The sequence below is a fragment of the Ylistrum balloti genome, unplaced genomic scaffold (assembly GCF_031769215.1).
Source record: "Ylistrum balloti isolate Yb309-2 unplaced genomic scaffold, AGI_CSIRO_Ybal_v1 Utg370298, whole genome shotgun sequence".
In the NCBI taxonomy this organism is placed as follows: domain Eukaryota; kingdom Metazoa; phylum Mollusca; class Bivalvia; order Pectinida; family Pectinidae; genus Ylistrum; species Ylistrum balloti.
The window spans coordinates 189,197-205,416 of record NW_026782224.1 but is presented as its reverse complement, the minus strand read 5'-3'; the positions used below and the strand labels follow the sequence as shown (position 1 = coordinate 205,416).

Below are 16,220 nucleotides of genomic sequence, written 5' to 3'. Positions count from 1 at the left end.
AAGGATTATTTAGACTCCTTATCTGTATTAAGGTGAAACTGTTCCTGACAGGACCTCCTGCTTCTATACCTAGGAATGACTGGATAAGACCTCCCTTCCTTACAGAAGTTGATATGTTACTCAGCATTATTAACATGCCTACTTGGTATCAGCCTTTTGACTTTGCTTCTTACATGAAATGTTTCTTTATACCACACTGCACTTACCAAAACTAAGAACTAACTTACGTTAGAACCTTCAGTATATCAGATGCACTCTGCACTGCTTTCTGCTCCCAGGAACCCAATGATTACACCATCTGATATCGCTCACTTTGTCACTAAGTATTAAATTCCTGTTGACTGTGATCTATCTTTTGGTTTTTGTTTGGCCTTAAGACAATTTATGAAATAGTCAATATTATTAGTATTAAATGTTCAAGTTTTACAATCGAAAGGGCATGTAAAATACATTATTCTAGTTATTGACAGATGAGATTTGATATTAAGTGAGAGATTTGATATTAAGTGAGAGATTTGATATTAAGTGAAACAAAATGAAAAATTTTGTTGGAAAATTTTGTAAAATTAAACATAGAAATTTTTCTTTAGCTGCATTTGGAAGTGAGGATGTACCATCAGTATTTAAGGCGCGAGGTTCTCCTGTATCATCGGGCACTGCCACACCCACTTCCACATCCTCCTCCCGCTCTCTGGACCGTCGGGCGTTACAGGAACAGGCTGACCTTGTCCGGGACGGCATCAGTCCTCTCCCTTTAGACAGTGATCTCCAGTATGAGGAGGCAGAAAAGATGAGCAGTGTTCTACCCACCATGTGGTTAGGCTCACAAAGTGGCAGGTATGGTGTAGTCTGTTGTCAGATACAATGTATGATATTATCAGGTATGGTGTAGTGTGTTGTAGAAAGTTGTCAGATACAATGTATTATATTATCAGGGATGGTGTAGTCTGTTGTAGAAAGTTGTCAGATACAATGTATTATATTATCAGGGATGGTGTATTATATTATCAGGGATGGTGTAGTGTGGTGTAGAAAATTGTCAGATACAATGTATTATATTATCAGGGATGGTGTAGTCTGTTGTTGTAAGTTGTCTGTTGTAAGTTATCAGATACATGATACAGATACAGAAAGATGGAATGCTTTGGAGATGTGTTAAACAAGTAATACTTTCTATACAATATATCTATATTTATGAAATATGATTTTTCAGTCTGTATGTACATTCCTCTGTGGCCCAGTGGAGGAGATGTCTGCACTCTGTCAAACTCAGGGACTCAGTTCTCAACATTGTGTAAGTATATCACAAACGAAAAAATAATTCACAAGATTGTCTGGTGTCATAACATATGTAGGAATATCTCAATAAGTAAACATTTATCTGTAACAGCTGTTCCAATAAACATGTATGTTAATGTTGTTCCCTAAAATTTTTTTATTTGTGTTTCCATGCAAAGTATACATTGTAACAAATTCCTAAATTGTGATGTCATGATCGTTTACAACATGGCGATCATGATTAACAAGTTGACAGTTGCAAAATCATATCTCGGATCTTATATTCGTAATTATGGTATGAAATACACAGTTAACATTGTAAACTTGGTGTAAAACATGTTTATTTAAGCAACAAAACAAGAAAACCTGTCTCAGATACAGGAAATGACGGTGTCCAGTTGTTACAGTGATATAACACTATAAATAAGTAGGAAATACTTTGTTTTGACAGATCTGGTCAGATATGACAGGATGTCGGTAAAGTCTGTTGTTGTTATCTTTTACCTTTGTTTCCAGACATCTGAAGGGGCGTGTGCTGGCAGCCTTGGCTGATGGCACTGTTGCAATTTTCCATAGAGACACAGGTTAGTCGATTATACTGAAAAATACAGTCAAACTTATATATATGTACCCTACTGACAGATATCTCCAGGAACTAGAGATAGATCTTATATAGAAGTTATATTATTAGCTGTATTTGCAAGCAAACAAGAAAAGAAAAATAAGCAAGGAAATTTAAACAACAAAAGTGGACAAGAAATATAAACAACAGAAATAGACCAGAAAATTTAACAAACAGACAAAAAAAGTAAACAATAGAAGTAGACCAGAAAATTTAACAAATGGACAAGAAATGTAAACAACAGAAATAGACCAGAAAATTTAACAAACGGACAAGAAAAGTAAACAACAGAAATAGACCAGAAAATTTAACAAACAGACAAGAAAAGTAAACAACAGAAATAGACCAGAAAATTTAACAAATGGACTAGAAAAGTAAACAAGAATAAACAAGAAAAGTAAACAAAAGTAAAGAACAAATGAAAACAAAGAGACAAGAAGAGTAGACAACAAATATAGACAACAAAAGTAGACGTGACCTGAAAATTAGACCAAAAAATCAGACCATTTTTATTCTGTTTCAATTGTAATGCTAATCAGCCACTTATCTTCTGTCTGTTTATGTACGTCTTTTGATGCGTTTCCTGAGAAAGCAAATCTTTGCTTTTTAATGTTAGAAAAAATGTCTATATTTCTAAAGCACTGTTACCGTAGTATATACAATGATTAAGAGAGAGTGGCTTCCCTTTGCAGAGGGACAGTGGGACCTACAGAACTACCATCTACTTGACCTGGGGAGACCCCATCACTCAATCCGCTGTATGACTGTGATAGCCAACAAACATGTCTGGTGTGGCTACCGGAACAAAATTCATGTTGTTGACCCTGAAAAAATGAACATTGAGGTAGGTATTTCATTGTCCTGGATGTTAAAACTTTTTACATGATAAACTATTAATGGTCTCATATCTGTGTGGAAGACACCAAAATTCATGTATGTCGTACAGGACCACATGTGCTGAAAGAGTTAGGGACTTTCAACCCATTTCAGGTACTTTTACTGATGTTTTAGGAGATAACTACAACACTTGTAGGATGTATAGGGTCAAAGAATTTAAAACAATAACATTTGATAGATTATTACTGAATTATTATGCTTGTTGTAAATAGGTGAGGGCTGTTAATGTTTTAGGTCACTTGTGACAGTCTCAGTTGACCTTTTCGTGGTTGCAATTTGTCTTTTGTCTTCCTTTTTGCATCTATAGATAAATGACATTTTCAACTTCACCTTTAAAAAACCCTGGTTAATTTTGGTGGCATTTTGCAGTAACTTCCATGGCCAAACGAGAATTGTTAAATGTATGGTCTCATTACCCCAGGGTCTCATTTCCCCCAGGGGAGGGGATAAAATTTACTATAGATATAAAAAAAAGATTTTTGAGCACAATTTTTTTTTAATTTTGTCTCTTGTTCTTTTTTACCTCAAATTGGAATAATCACATTAGGTTAGAATTATTAACATTGAATGGCAGTTAATGGGTTCATATTTTATGTTAACTCTGCATTACATGTACAATGGAGTTCTTGTTACCCCTGTGACTGATGTAATTGCAACAGTAATAACAGCTTTATAAAATAGGCGACTATTTAGGCTCAAGGGTCTCTTTTTACATTTATGTCAATCTGTGTGAAATTTATATCTATTTCCTTGTGTACTATTTCAGAAAACGTTTGATGCTCATCCACGGAAGGAAAGTCAGGTGCGACAAGTGGCATGGCTTGGAGATGGAGTGTGGGTGTCCATCAGACTAGACAGTACCTTACGACTGTACCACGCCTATACCCACGTACACCTTCAAGATGTTGATATTGAGCCCTACGTCAGTAAAATGTTAGGTAAGTATATATCATATCCTCCAATAAGCCCAGGGTCCTGCATATAAACTTGAAGTCAGGGGTTGCACTTATCACTGGGCTGTGATCTAAGATTTGTTGCCATTTCTAGTGTACCTAAGAAAACCCACCGATTTCCACCTGACGTTGGCTCCTCCTCCATAGTTTCTACTAAACCTGTAATAGAAATTAGACTTTTTACCAATTGTGAATTTATTGTCTCATGACTCAGCATCTATCAAGTTTTTATAGTAAACTTAAGTGTTTTAGAAAGTAACTCCTCTAAAATACTCTGTTATTGCTGGAAAGCTGTCAAATAGTGTTACATCCAGGTAATTTTTATATCTTTTTTTTTCATGTTTAAGGATGATCTAACATGTCTTCTCTTGTAATAGAGTTATCTCCCTGTAATATAAAACCCCTCTCTCTCTCTGCAGGTACAGGGAAGCTAGGCTTTTCCTTTGTACGGATCACAGCGATGTTGATCTCCTGTAATAGGCTGTGGATAGGCACAGGCAATGGTGTGGTCATCTCTGTGCCTTTGTCAGAAAGTAAGTATTTACCATGATCATTGATTTGGCATTGTCAGCACTGGTGATGAAAGGTTACTTTGTCAGAAAGTAAGTATTTACCGTGATCATTGATTTGGCATTGTCAGCACTGGTGATGAAAGGTTACTTTGTCAGAAAGTAAGTATTTACCGTGATCATTGATTTGGCATTGTCAGCACTGGTGATGAAAGGTTACTTTGTCAGAAAGTAAGTATTTACCGTGATCATTGATTTGGCATTGTCAGCACTGGTGATGAAAGGTTACTTTGTCAGAAAGTAAGTATTTACCGTGATCATTGATTTGCCATTGTCTGCACTGGTGATGAAAGGTTACTTTGTCAGAAAGTAAGTATTTACCGTGATCATTGATTTGGCATTGTCAGCACTGGTGATGAAAGGTTACTTTGTCAGAAAGTAAGTATTTACCGTGATCATTGATTTGGCGTTGTCAGCACTGGTGATGAAAGGTTACTTTGTCAGAAAGTAAGTATTTACCGTGATCATTGATTTGGCCTTGTCAGCACTGGTGATGACAGGTTACACTGGTGATGACAGGTTACACTGGTGATGAAAGGTTACTTTGTCAGAAAGTAAGTATTTACCGTGATCATTGATTTGGCCTTGTCAGCACTGGTGATGACAGGTTACACTGGTGATGACAGGTTACACTGGTGATGACAGGTTACACTGGTGATGACAGGTTACATACCATTCCCTGACTGGAAATTATTTCATACTTATTTAATGAATGTTCTTAGAATTTAACAAATGGAAAATTTAAATTAAATAATTTGATTCCAAGCTTTCTAATACTGTCAAATTTATTAGAATATGTTTCAACAAGTCAAATTCATTTGATCAATAATTTCATTAATTTGAAAATAGAGGATTCAAATTTAACAGAATGAATGTTAAATGCTGAAAATATTTATCTACAATAGTTAAACACACTAAGAGCTGGTATTTTCTGAGAATTGAATAATTTTTTTTCTTTTTATTTATAAGAAATCTTCAAAACAGAAATAGATTTGTGCATTGTAATGTGGATTTAGAGTATTTCTGGAAAGTACAAATTGCTCTGTAATTTTTACAAAATTTTTACATTTGTTTTTGGTTTACATGTTACAATCAACCTCTGTTTGATTTTATTGGTGTTTTGTGTCCTCTTGCTAGGTAACAAACAGACTGTAACCACAGCGTCCAGTGGGGGTCGTCCCGGTGGTATAATCCGGGTTTACAGTGACAATAAATCTGACAACGTGACACCTGGCAGCTTCATTCCTTACTGTTCTATGGCCCAGGCCCAGTTGTCTTTCCATGGCCACAGAGATGCCGTCAAGTTCTTTGCTGCAGTCCCTGGTAAGTAAATAAATCATAATGTTTCTCATTCGATGCTAAAAGAGCGTTTTAAGTTACATGTGATAGAGTTTTTTGACTTTCGATGTTGCTCCTTTAATAAAGTTAAGAAGAAATAGGCAAATAGACATTGCCCTTTTCTTTTTGCATTCAAGGTTGACAGCTGTTCATTAATAAACAAGAAACCTGCTGTAATGATGTGGCGGCAGTGAAAACACACTAAAAGAATTTCTTCATTACAAAATTTTGTGTTTTCCACTAAAGACAACAAAAAATTGTACTATGTTTTCTGAATTGTAATTATTGTACAAAATGAATTCCATTGTATATGACAGAAGTCTATGTATTGCACAATATCAAAAAAACAATAATTGAGCTTGACAAAGAATAGTCTTGTCAACTGCAGTACCTGTGAAGGTTCGATGTTGTTCACTACAATGAATATTGTCTTCTTGTCAGCTACATATTCTGACATCTATAAAACATCCCCAGGTAGGTTTTATAATGCCAAACCTCTGACAATTCCTCAAAACATCATCATGCTGGTCAGGTGACAGTGAAAACTTGTTATAATGACACTGTCCTACTTACAAGTAGGGACAAAAATTTCTTACACTCCAAAAATGTCGATATCACAAATTTTTCTTTTTAGCTGGGTTAATGGTCCCAAAACGGCCAGATCCATTTTGAGATTGGGTCTCCTTTTAGTAGCCAGTGGCTACCTTACTGAGCACAATGCAAAAGGCCCATCACATATCATCTAAATTATTTAGGGTAAAGTGTCTTACCAAGTGACACAACCATGATAGCAACAACGGGTCTGTTTCTCAGCTTCCTTATCAACACTAACAGCCATGTTTAGGGAGCGTCAAACTACACCTCTAGGATCTTCATCTGAGGTTTTGTAGGCCTAGCCACTATCAACATATCCACTGACACTGTATACCTGTAATACCTAATAAGATTTCTGACAAGCATGTCATCTGTGTTTGTGTTGTTATACCAATACAACCTCTAAATTTGTCAAAGTTAGATCTGCATGAACAAACGAATGTTTGATATAGATGAAGAATTTCTCATTAATTTCACTCATTAGATTGTGAGCCTAGCATAGAATCCTTGGGAATGGAATTCTGTCATATAAAACAGGTCCTGGACTGGTACACAAGTTATAGACGTGTAACTGGTACTGTTTTCCCTTTTCTCTTTTTATCATTTACCTCGTCATTAGAACTAATTCTTATCTAAATATACCTGCCTTATTTATCCAGAAATGAATTCATGTCTGGTAATAAGCCCACCCATATCTATCACTATTCATTGTAATTATAATTATTCTTTCATTTTCCTGTAAAACACCCACCTCTAGACTATGAATCAAAGTTATGTGTGAACTATGATACAATAATTTTTAGTGAGTAAGGTTTAAGTAATCTGCACAATGATCTAAAACAAACATTTTTGTGATAATGGAATATTTCCCAGAATGGGACTTTGGCGTTTGTCCTATTAACTTCAACACAAAATTAATTGAATTATTCTAAAATGGTACATTTGCTGTATTAAAAACATGATACTGTTTTGTTGGAAATTGTTAAGAGATGATCCTGATATGAGGACATTTCCTCCATCATCTGAGTGCTGTGTTTACTCTCAATAACTATTATATTTACTGACCATTTCTCTGTTCCCTGCTTCTACTGATTTTACTGTGTCCGCTGTAGATTGAGTCAGGGATCCTTAGTTTACTTGCTTTGCTTGTAGAGCTGCTTGTATCTTAGCAGAGTGAAAATAAAATTGTGTGTATTTTGTAATGGATAACACAGTACAAAGTTAAAATTGTGCTTAAGGTACAGAATGTTTATAATTAGTGAAAATTTAGGTTTACTCAATATTTTATAAATACTGTTATTGTAGATAATTGTGCATATGATGGTGACATTTAACAGTTAACAAAAGAGTGCCTTACAAACAAGAACTGATATCCTGACTGTTGATATGCTGAGAAATTAATCTGACTTGGTTTAAATTGAATTAAGATATGAAGGATATAGGGCTAAAAACAGAATGCTGAATTTGTGTTAGTGAGGTTGAATGGTGTTTCCTTCCTTAGTAGGTAAAACTGCCACCGCTAAATCCAGATCAGGTAGGTACCTCACCTCTGTAGTCAACTAAATATAAACCTATATACTATCATTAAGCTAATCTCTCAGCACAGTCCAAGGGGAGACAACCAGAGGATTGTGTAGTAAAAGTATCCTCTTTTCTATGTGAACCCTGATGATAACCTCTTTACATAGTTTGTATGAGTCATCTGTGTCATTGTAATTAAAAAAACCAAGCTCTGGATCCCACTTCCCAGCTTCAAAAATACAGGTAGATATAGGAAATCCCTTATATGAGTTTCACTTCCCAGCTTCAAAGCTACAGTTATTTCCTGGAAATCCTTTTATATGACATAGTTTTCTGCATTTATTTAATTTTTAAAATCAGGTATCCAGAAATTGCTTGAATACAACAGTTATTCTTGAATAAACAAACTACATATATGTTTAAAATAAAAAATATGAACAGTTTTTTCGTTCTTATTAAGTTTCTGAATGCCATATTCGTATACCAAATCAAAAGCTAGGATGTATAACACTATTTCTAGTGTTGCTTCCCTAAAAAGTAGTCAAAAGTTCCACGTCCTTTTTTTGCAGTAATTGCAAGTTATGAAAACTGATTTATCTCCCTTCCTCCTGAAAACTTCATCATTTTTGTAAAAATGGTTCTCCTGTTAGGTTTAGGTATCTAGCAGGGCTGCAATAACTTAGTATGGTGAAATGATGTGACATCGCCATCAGAATGTCAACCTTAATCTACCAGGTGAAATCCATATTTTCTAGAAGAAATTACTGAATAGAAAATCCAAAAGGTATGTTCCTTGGTGTCAGATTTTTAAAATTTCCAATGTAAACATATAACTTTTATGCTACCGTTCCTCCTGTCAGATCATGTGAAGTAGACATGTATCAGTTATGCAAAATGAGACAAAATACTAATTACCATAATAAAAATCATAATTCCGTATAAAATTGGAAAATTAAAAAATTCTGTTTGAATTTAAAAATATGATTTGAGGAAAACTTGATGTTTGATTCTGTTTTTGTTGTGAACCATTACATGGATGTTTTTTAAGTACTTTTTAGTGCCTCTATAACACTAACGCATACTAAGGTTCTACAGACCACTATATATAGCTTGCGTGAGCTATTTCTAGAGTTTGTGCATTGGGTATTTATAAGTGCTGATTGGTTGGTTAGGTAGAACAGATGTAGTTGCTTACAGCACATAATCATTAAATACATAATTTATGTATTACACTAAAGGGAGATGGTTATGACAGATGGTTGAGTTTTACTTAAAACACTTTCAGTCACAGCACATGCTGTAATTGTGCTAACAAGAACGCTTCTTGAGGGGTCCTACTAACTTGTCTAAAATTTTCTAACCTTTGTTTAATACTGATATACACAAAATCTGAAACTTTATTGCACTGATGTAAATCTAAATTTTATAGAAATCTAACTTGTATAACATCTAACTTTTTATGACTGAAATTTCAATTCTGCTGCATTGACCATGTAGTCAAAACTGAGTTGCGTAAAGTCTAAATTCAATTGGCTGAAATCTAAATTCAATTGACTGGAATTTAAATTTAATTAGCTGAAATCTTCACTTTTTTGTCTGAAATCCACATTACATTGGCTGAACTTTGAACATAAATTGATGAAATCTAAAGTTTATCGACTGAAATTTAACTGATAGACTAGATCTGTTGCAACTGAAGCCTGATTGCCTCAATTAGAATCTTTGTAGGCTGAATTTTTTATAGAAATATGGGAAGTTAAAATAACATGTTAAATAATTTAGATAATGATGTTTTTTGAAAAAACAATCCTGCTATCACTTTTCAATCAAAATATAGGAATCAGATGAGATAATTAAAATTTGTGCAGAATGGAGGAAAGGTGTTTTATATATCAAATACGGTAATTGTTCCATACAATCATAGGCTTCATCTGAAGTTGGGTTTCTAGTCCTTGAAGGAAGACAAAAAATGTGTACAGTGGCTATAAATAGCACCAGACGTTTAAGGGATATTGTATAAAGATTGAGCATTATGTAGGAATGTAATGTATGTTTTATGATACCACTTAGTATTAAGCAGGCTTGGGGAAAGGAATTCTTTCAAACACTCTTTGTACTTAATTTTATTGAATTTTTTTTTTTTTTATGTCATAAACATTTTAATTCAACTTTTCTGATTACTGGTTCTTGTTTTACTTGCACATTTAAGAATATCTGATAGCCATCACGTAGTTGTTATGGTAACTATTTTCAAATTGTGTTTGGGATGTTTGCGTACTCTCAGTGATATCCAAGGATAGCTAGGGTCAAAATTGTCTCCCTTCATTAGCCAGATTGTATCTCTTTTGTCACGAAAGGTCTCTTCTGACAGAATGATAAATAATGGGACTTTGTCATGTGAATAAACAATGGAAGAAAATGCAACTAGAATAGATTTTTCACCAGCCATTAGAGATGTAGGTGATTGTTCTTCTCTCATGACGTGATCTAACTTGATAATAACTTAAACTGGGGCTTTTTCGACTGGTTTGGTGGGTAGGAGATCAAGTTTTGTTTTGTGCATAGATTGATAAAAGCATCAAAGAAAATAGCTGTGTGTCAGCATAATCAACCGTAGGTAGAACATGAACAAAAGAAAGATTTACACAGAGACTACTAATAAAGTACATGGATGATATGACCAGGTGTTCCAGAAGAGTAAGCATCTTCTGTTCCATCAATGGGACCTTCATTGAAAATCGTGGACAGTTCAAGAAAGTAATGTTACGTTTCCAGAGGAGAATAAGGTAAACAACAATGGATCCAACAGACCTACTATTAAGCATCATATATATCTACTCCACACAAGGAGGTAGAATAATACACCATTAGATAATTGTGTTGATCATAAAACTTCTTCATAATCCTCTTCAACCTACATCTGCCCTGTGTTGTGAGTTTGTTGGTCAGTACCAGACATCTTGCCCAAAAATGTGATATAAACTTCATGAACCCAAATTTTTTCACTCAACAGCCCAATCATGTTTGTAGCTTTCTCTGAGTTAGAACATCACCTACATATCAAGCTTTTGTCTGCTCAGTACTTACTCTATTGAGAAACATGTTGCCACTACTAAATAGTGGCCTCCAACTCATACGTCAGTTCTTGAATTGCCACAAAGGTGGCATGTGAAGCATCAATCCTGCCACCCAATAAGGCCGCTTGGGGGATATGCAGTGCCTTGACAGATGCCGATATATCACCAACCTGACAAACTGAACCAATCGAAAACTGGAGGAACTGGCAGTCTGGGTCTCTAGTTGTCAGCAGGAAATGATTTCCTGTCATCTGGACAGTAGACTTATGTGTGGTAAAGTGTCGTAGTTTTTTATCATCACATCTCCATTTTGTCTTCTGTCCTCTATCATCCTCCAAAAGCAGTGTTTTGTATAGTTTATGAGGCCTTGTATTATTAGAACATAAATCATTGATATGATTTTGATCTGCCACACCAAATCACTGCATACAGCAATATTTATAGTTTTTCATTCACCGGGGCCAGGTTGTTGGCCTCCATCTGCCCGTTTCCCAGCATTCTTAGATTCATTTATAGATAAAGGGTATTTGCTTTGAATATTAAGCAATTTTATCTTGCTGAATTCATGTTATTTTTTACATAAATGTCTCTTTTTACTTTGAAAGAATCAAGGGTTTTACTGATATTAATAACAAAAGATTTCAGAAATATCATCCATTATGCATTGGCATGAAAAAATCAACATGTTTCAATGTGAAGGATATGTAGATTACATATGTTTGATTCAGTTGATTATTTGGTAGTGTGTAAATATCTGTGTCATTGCTGGATAGGTCTACAAAGTTTACATATTTCAGGTAATTATTTCTTATCTCTTTCATATTTTTAAATATTGTGTATTGGGTGCCAGAATGTAGGCCTGGTAATGGGTGCCAGAAACTAGGCCTGGTAATGGGTGCCAGAAATTAGGCATGGTAATGGGTGCCAGAAATTAGGCTTGGTAATGGATGCCAGAAACTAGGCCTGGTAATGGGTGCCAGAAACTAGGCCTGGTAATGGGTGCCAGAAACTAGGCCTGGTAATGGGTGCCAGAAACTAGGCCTGGTAATGGGTGCCAGAAACTAGGCCTGGTAATGGGTGCCAGAAACCAGGCCTGGTAATGGGTGCCAGAAACTAGGCTTGGTAATGGGTACCAGAAACTAGGCTTGGTACCAGAAACTCAGGGATATCTGTGTTAACTGTGGTACTGGGGACTTCAGGGATATATATGTTAACTGTGGTTCTGGGGGCTTCACAGGTATCTGTGTTAACTGTGGTACTTGGGATATCAGGGATATCTGTGTTAAATGTGGTCCTGGGGACTTCAGGGATATCTGTGCTAACTGTGGTACTGGGGACTTCAGGGATATCTGTGCTAACTGTGGTTCTGGGGACTTCATGGATATCTGTGCTAACTGTGGTTCTGGGGACTTCAGGGATATCTGTGCTAACTGTGGTTCTGGGGACTTCATGGATATCTGTGCTAACTGTGGTTCTGGGGACTTCAGGGATATCTGTGCTAACTGTGGTTCTGGGGACTTCAGGGATATCTGTGTTAACTGTGGTTCTGGGGACTTCATGGATATCTGTGCTAACTGTGGTTCTGGGGACTTCATGGATATCTGTGCTAACTGTGGTTCTGGGGATGTCATGGATATCTGTGTTAACTGTGGTTCTGGGGACTTCAGGGATATCTGTGTTAACTGTGGTTCTGGGGACTTCAGGGATATCTGTGCTAACTGTGGTTCTGGGGACTTCATGGATATCTGTGCTAACTGTGGTTCTGGGGACTTCATGGATATCTGTGTTAACTGTGGTTCTGGGGACTTCAGGGATATCTGTGCTAACTGTGGTTCTGGGGACTTCAGGGATATCTGTGTTAACTGTGGTTCTGGGGACTTCATGGATATCTGTGCTAACTGTGGTTCTGGGGACTTCATGGATATCTGTGTTAACTGTGGTTCTGGGGACTTCAGGGATATCTGTGCTAACTGTGGTTCTGGGGACTTCATGGATATCTGTGTTAACTGTGGTTCTGGGGACTTCAGGGATATCTGTGTTAACTGTGGTTCTGGGGACTTCATGGATATCTGTGCTAACTGTGGTTCTGGGGACTTCAGGGATATCTGTGCTAACTGTGGTTCTGGGGACTTCAGGGATATCTGTGCTAACTGTGGTTCTGGGGATGTCATGGATATCTGTGCTAACTGTGGTTCTGGGGATATCAGGGATATCTGTGTTAACTGTGGTTCTGGGGACTTCATGGATATCTGTGCTAACTGTGGTTCTGGGGACTTCACAGCTACCTCTGTTAATTGTGGTTCTGGGGGCTTCACAGGTTTTTCTGTTAATTTTGGTAGAGGAGACTGCCCAGATATCTATGTTAGCTATGATCCTTGAAACTTCACAGTTATTTCTGTGATTGATAGTACAGGAGACTTCACAGGTATTTACTATAGACCCAGGGACCCTTCAGGTATCTCTATTTACTATAGACCTGGGGACTGTTCAGGTATCTCTATTTACTACAGTCCTGGGGACTGTTCAGGCATCTCTATTTACTATAGTCCTGGGGACTGTTCAGGTATCTCTATTTACTATAGACCTGGGGACTGTTCAGGTATCTCTATTTACTATAGTCCTGGGGACTGTTCAGGCATCTCTATTTACTATAGACCTGGGGACTGTTCAGGTATCTCTATTTACTATAGTCCTGGGGACTGTTCAGGTATCTCTATTTACTATAGTCCTGGGGACTGTTCAGGTATCTCTATTTACTACAGTCCTGGGGACTGTTCAGGTATCTCTATTTACTATAGTCCTGGGGACTGTTCAGGTATCTCTATTTACTATAGTCCTGGGGACTGTTCAGGCATCTCTATTTACTATAGTCCTGGGGACTGTTCAGGTATCTCTATTTACTATAGACCCAGGGACTGTTCAGGTATCTCTATTTACTATAGTCCTGGGGACTGTTCAGGTATCTCTATTTACTATAGTCCTGGGGACTGTTCAGGTATCTCTATTTACTATAGTCCTGGGGACTGTTCAGGTATCTCTATTTACTATAGTCCTGGGGACTGTTCAGGTATCTCTATTTACTATAGTCCTGGGGACTGTTCAGGTATCTCTATTTACTATAGTCCTGGGGACTGTTCACTCTATTTAGTCCCTGGGGACTGTTCAGGTATCTCTATTTACTGTTCATAGTCCTGGGGACTGTTCAGGTGTTCAGGTATCTCTATTTACTATAGTCCTGGGGACTGTTCAGGTATCTCTATTTACTATAGACCCAGGGACTGTTCAGGTATCTCTATTTACTATAGTCCTGGGGACTGTTCAGGTATCTCTATGTACTATAGTCCTGGGGACTGTTCAGGTGTCGCTATTTACTATAGTCCTGGGGACTGTTCAGGTATCTCTATGTACTATAGTCCTGGGGACTGTTCAGGTATCTCTATTTACTATAGACCTGGGGACTGTTCAGGTATCTCTATTTACTATAGTCCTGGGGACTGTTCAGGTATCTCTATTTACTATAGTCCTGGGGACTGTTCAGGTATCTCTATTTACTATAGTCCTGGGGACTGTTCAGGTATCTCTATTTACTATAGTCCTGGGGACTGTTCAGGTATCTCTATTTACTATAGTCCTGGGGACTGTTCAGGTATCTCTATTTACTATAGTCCTGGGGACTGTTCAGGTATCTCTATTTACTATAGTCCTGGGGACTGTTCAGGTATCTCTATTTACTATAGTCCTGGGGACTGTTCAGGTATCTCTATTTACTATAGTCCATGGGACTGTTCAGATATCTCTATTTACTATAGTCCTGGGGACTGTTTCAGGTATCTCTATTTACTATAGTCCTGGGGACTGTTCAGGTATCTCTATTTACTATAGTCCTGGGGACTGTTCAGGTATCTCTATTTACTATAGTCCTGGGGACTGTTCAGGTATCTCTATTTACTACAGTCCTGGGGACTGTTCAGGTATCTCTATTTACTATAGTCCTGGGGACTGTTCAGGTATCTCTATTTACTACAGACCTGGGGACTGTCCAGGTATCTCTATTTACTACAGACCTGGGGACTGTTCAGGTATCTCTATTTACTATAGTCCTGGGGACTGTTCAGGTATCTCTATTTACTATAGTCCTGGGGACTGTTCAGGTATCTCTATTTACTATAGACCCAGGGACTGTTCAGGTATCTCTATTTACTATAGACCCAGGGACTGTTCAGGTATCTCTATTTACTATAGTCCTGGGGACTGTTCAGGTATCTCTATTTACTATAGTCCTGGGGACTGTTCAGGTATCTCTATTTACTATAGTCCTGGGGACTGTTCAGGTATCTCTATTTACTATAGTCCTGGGGACTGTTCAGTTATCTCTATTTACTATAGACCCAGGGACTGTTCAGTTATCTCTATTTACTATAGACCTGGGGACTGTTCAGGTATCTCTATTTACTATAGACCTGGGGACTGTTCAGGTATCTCTATTTACTATAGTCCTGGGGACTGTTCCAGGGACCCAGGGACTGTTCAGGTATCTCTATTTACTATAGTCCTGGGGACTGTTCAGGTATCTCTATTTACTATAGTCCTGGGGACTGTTCAGGTATCTCTATTTACTATAGTCCTGGGGACTGTTCAGGTATCTCTATTTACTTTAGTCCTGGGGACTGTCCAGGTATCTCTATTTACTATAGTCCTGGGGACTGTTCAGGTATCTCTATTTACTATAGTCCTGGGGACTGTTCAGGTATCTCTATTTACTATAGTCCTGGGGACTGTTCAGTTATCTCTATTTACTATAGACCCAGGGACTGTTCAGGTATCTCTATAATAATTAGCAATGTTATCATCTTGTCTTTGAATGAAATCTAGTATTGTGAGTCTGATAATAAAATCGACCAACATTGAAACCATTTATCCAATAGTAAATCCATTCCTGGTGAAAAGTGCGCCCATATTTATAATAATCCCACCCTGTTACTTTTAACTTAGAAATTTTATGTTTATCTTTTTGTAGGATATACATAGTAATAGGTTTTGTCTTGTGCTGATTAAATGTTACTCTTGCTGGTAAAACGTTACTCTGGGCATGTTTCCCAGCAGTGTTGTGATCTTCACTTGCATATTGTAGTTATCTGTAATCAGGTATTACTTTCTCAGACAGCAAAGAATTGAAATAATGGAAATCAGTACCATTTCAAAAGGAAATAGAAAGTTCTCACAATAGCACTTGATGAGACATGAAAATTCATTTCCAGGAATGACAAATTAAAATTACTACTGGGTTAATGATTGTTACAGGATGTAAATATCAGTATTCAAACTGCAGTTTGGTGCAGATTATGAAAATCACTGAAAAAATTCAATATCT

The 16,220-nt window shown here is 36.9% G+C and overlaps 1 protein-coding gene across 5 annotated transcripts in view; it reads left to right on the top strand.

The window, feature by feature from the left end:
• The window catches only part of LOC132553145 (C-Jun-amino-terminal kinase-interacting protein 4-like), an 88,507-nt gene that overhangs the window by 56,942 nt on the left and 15,345 nt on the right, over positions 1–16,220 (top strand). For 4 of the 5 annotated variants that reach the window (XM_060217364.1, XM_060217362.1, XM_060217363.1 and 1 more), the window contains 8 exons: positions 591–837; positions 1,214–1,294; positions 1,795–1,862; positions 2,593–2,744; positions 3,564–3,735; positions 4,170–4,283; positions 5,457–5,642; positions 6,099–6,131. In XM_060217364.1, the coding sequence (XP_060073347.1) occupies positions 591–837; positions 1,214–1,294; positions 1,795–1,862; positions 2,593–2,744; positions 3,564–3,735; positions 4,170–4,283; positions 5,457–5,642; positions 6,099–6,131 (1,053 nt within the window). The remainder of the gene's footprint in view (positions 1–590; positions 838–1,213; positions 1,295–1,794; positions 1,863–2,592; positions 2,745–3,563; positions 3,736–4,169; positions 4,284–5,456; positions 5,643–6,098; positions 6,132–16,220) is intronic. The other variant, XM_060217361.1, reaches the window with a different exon arrangement.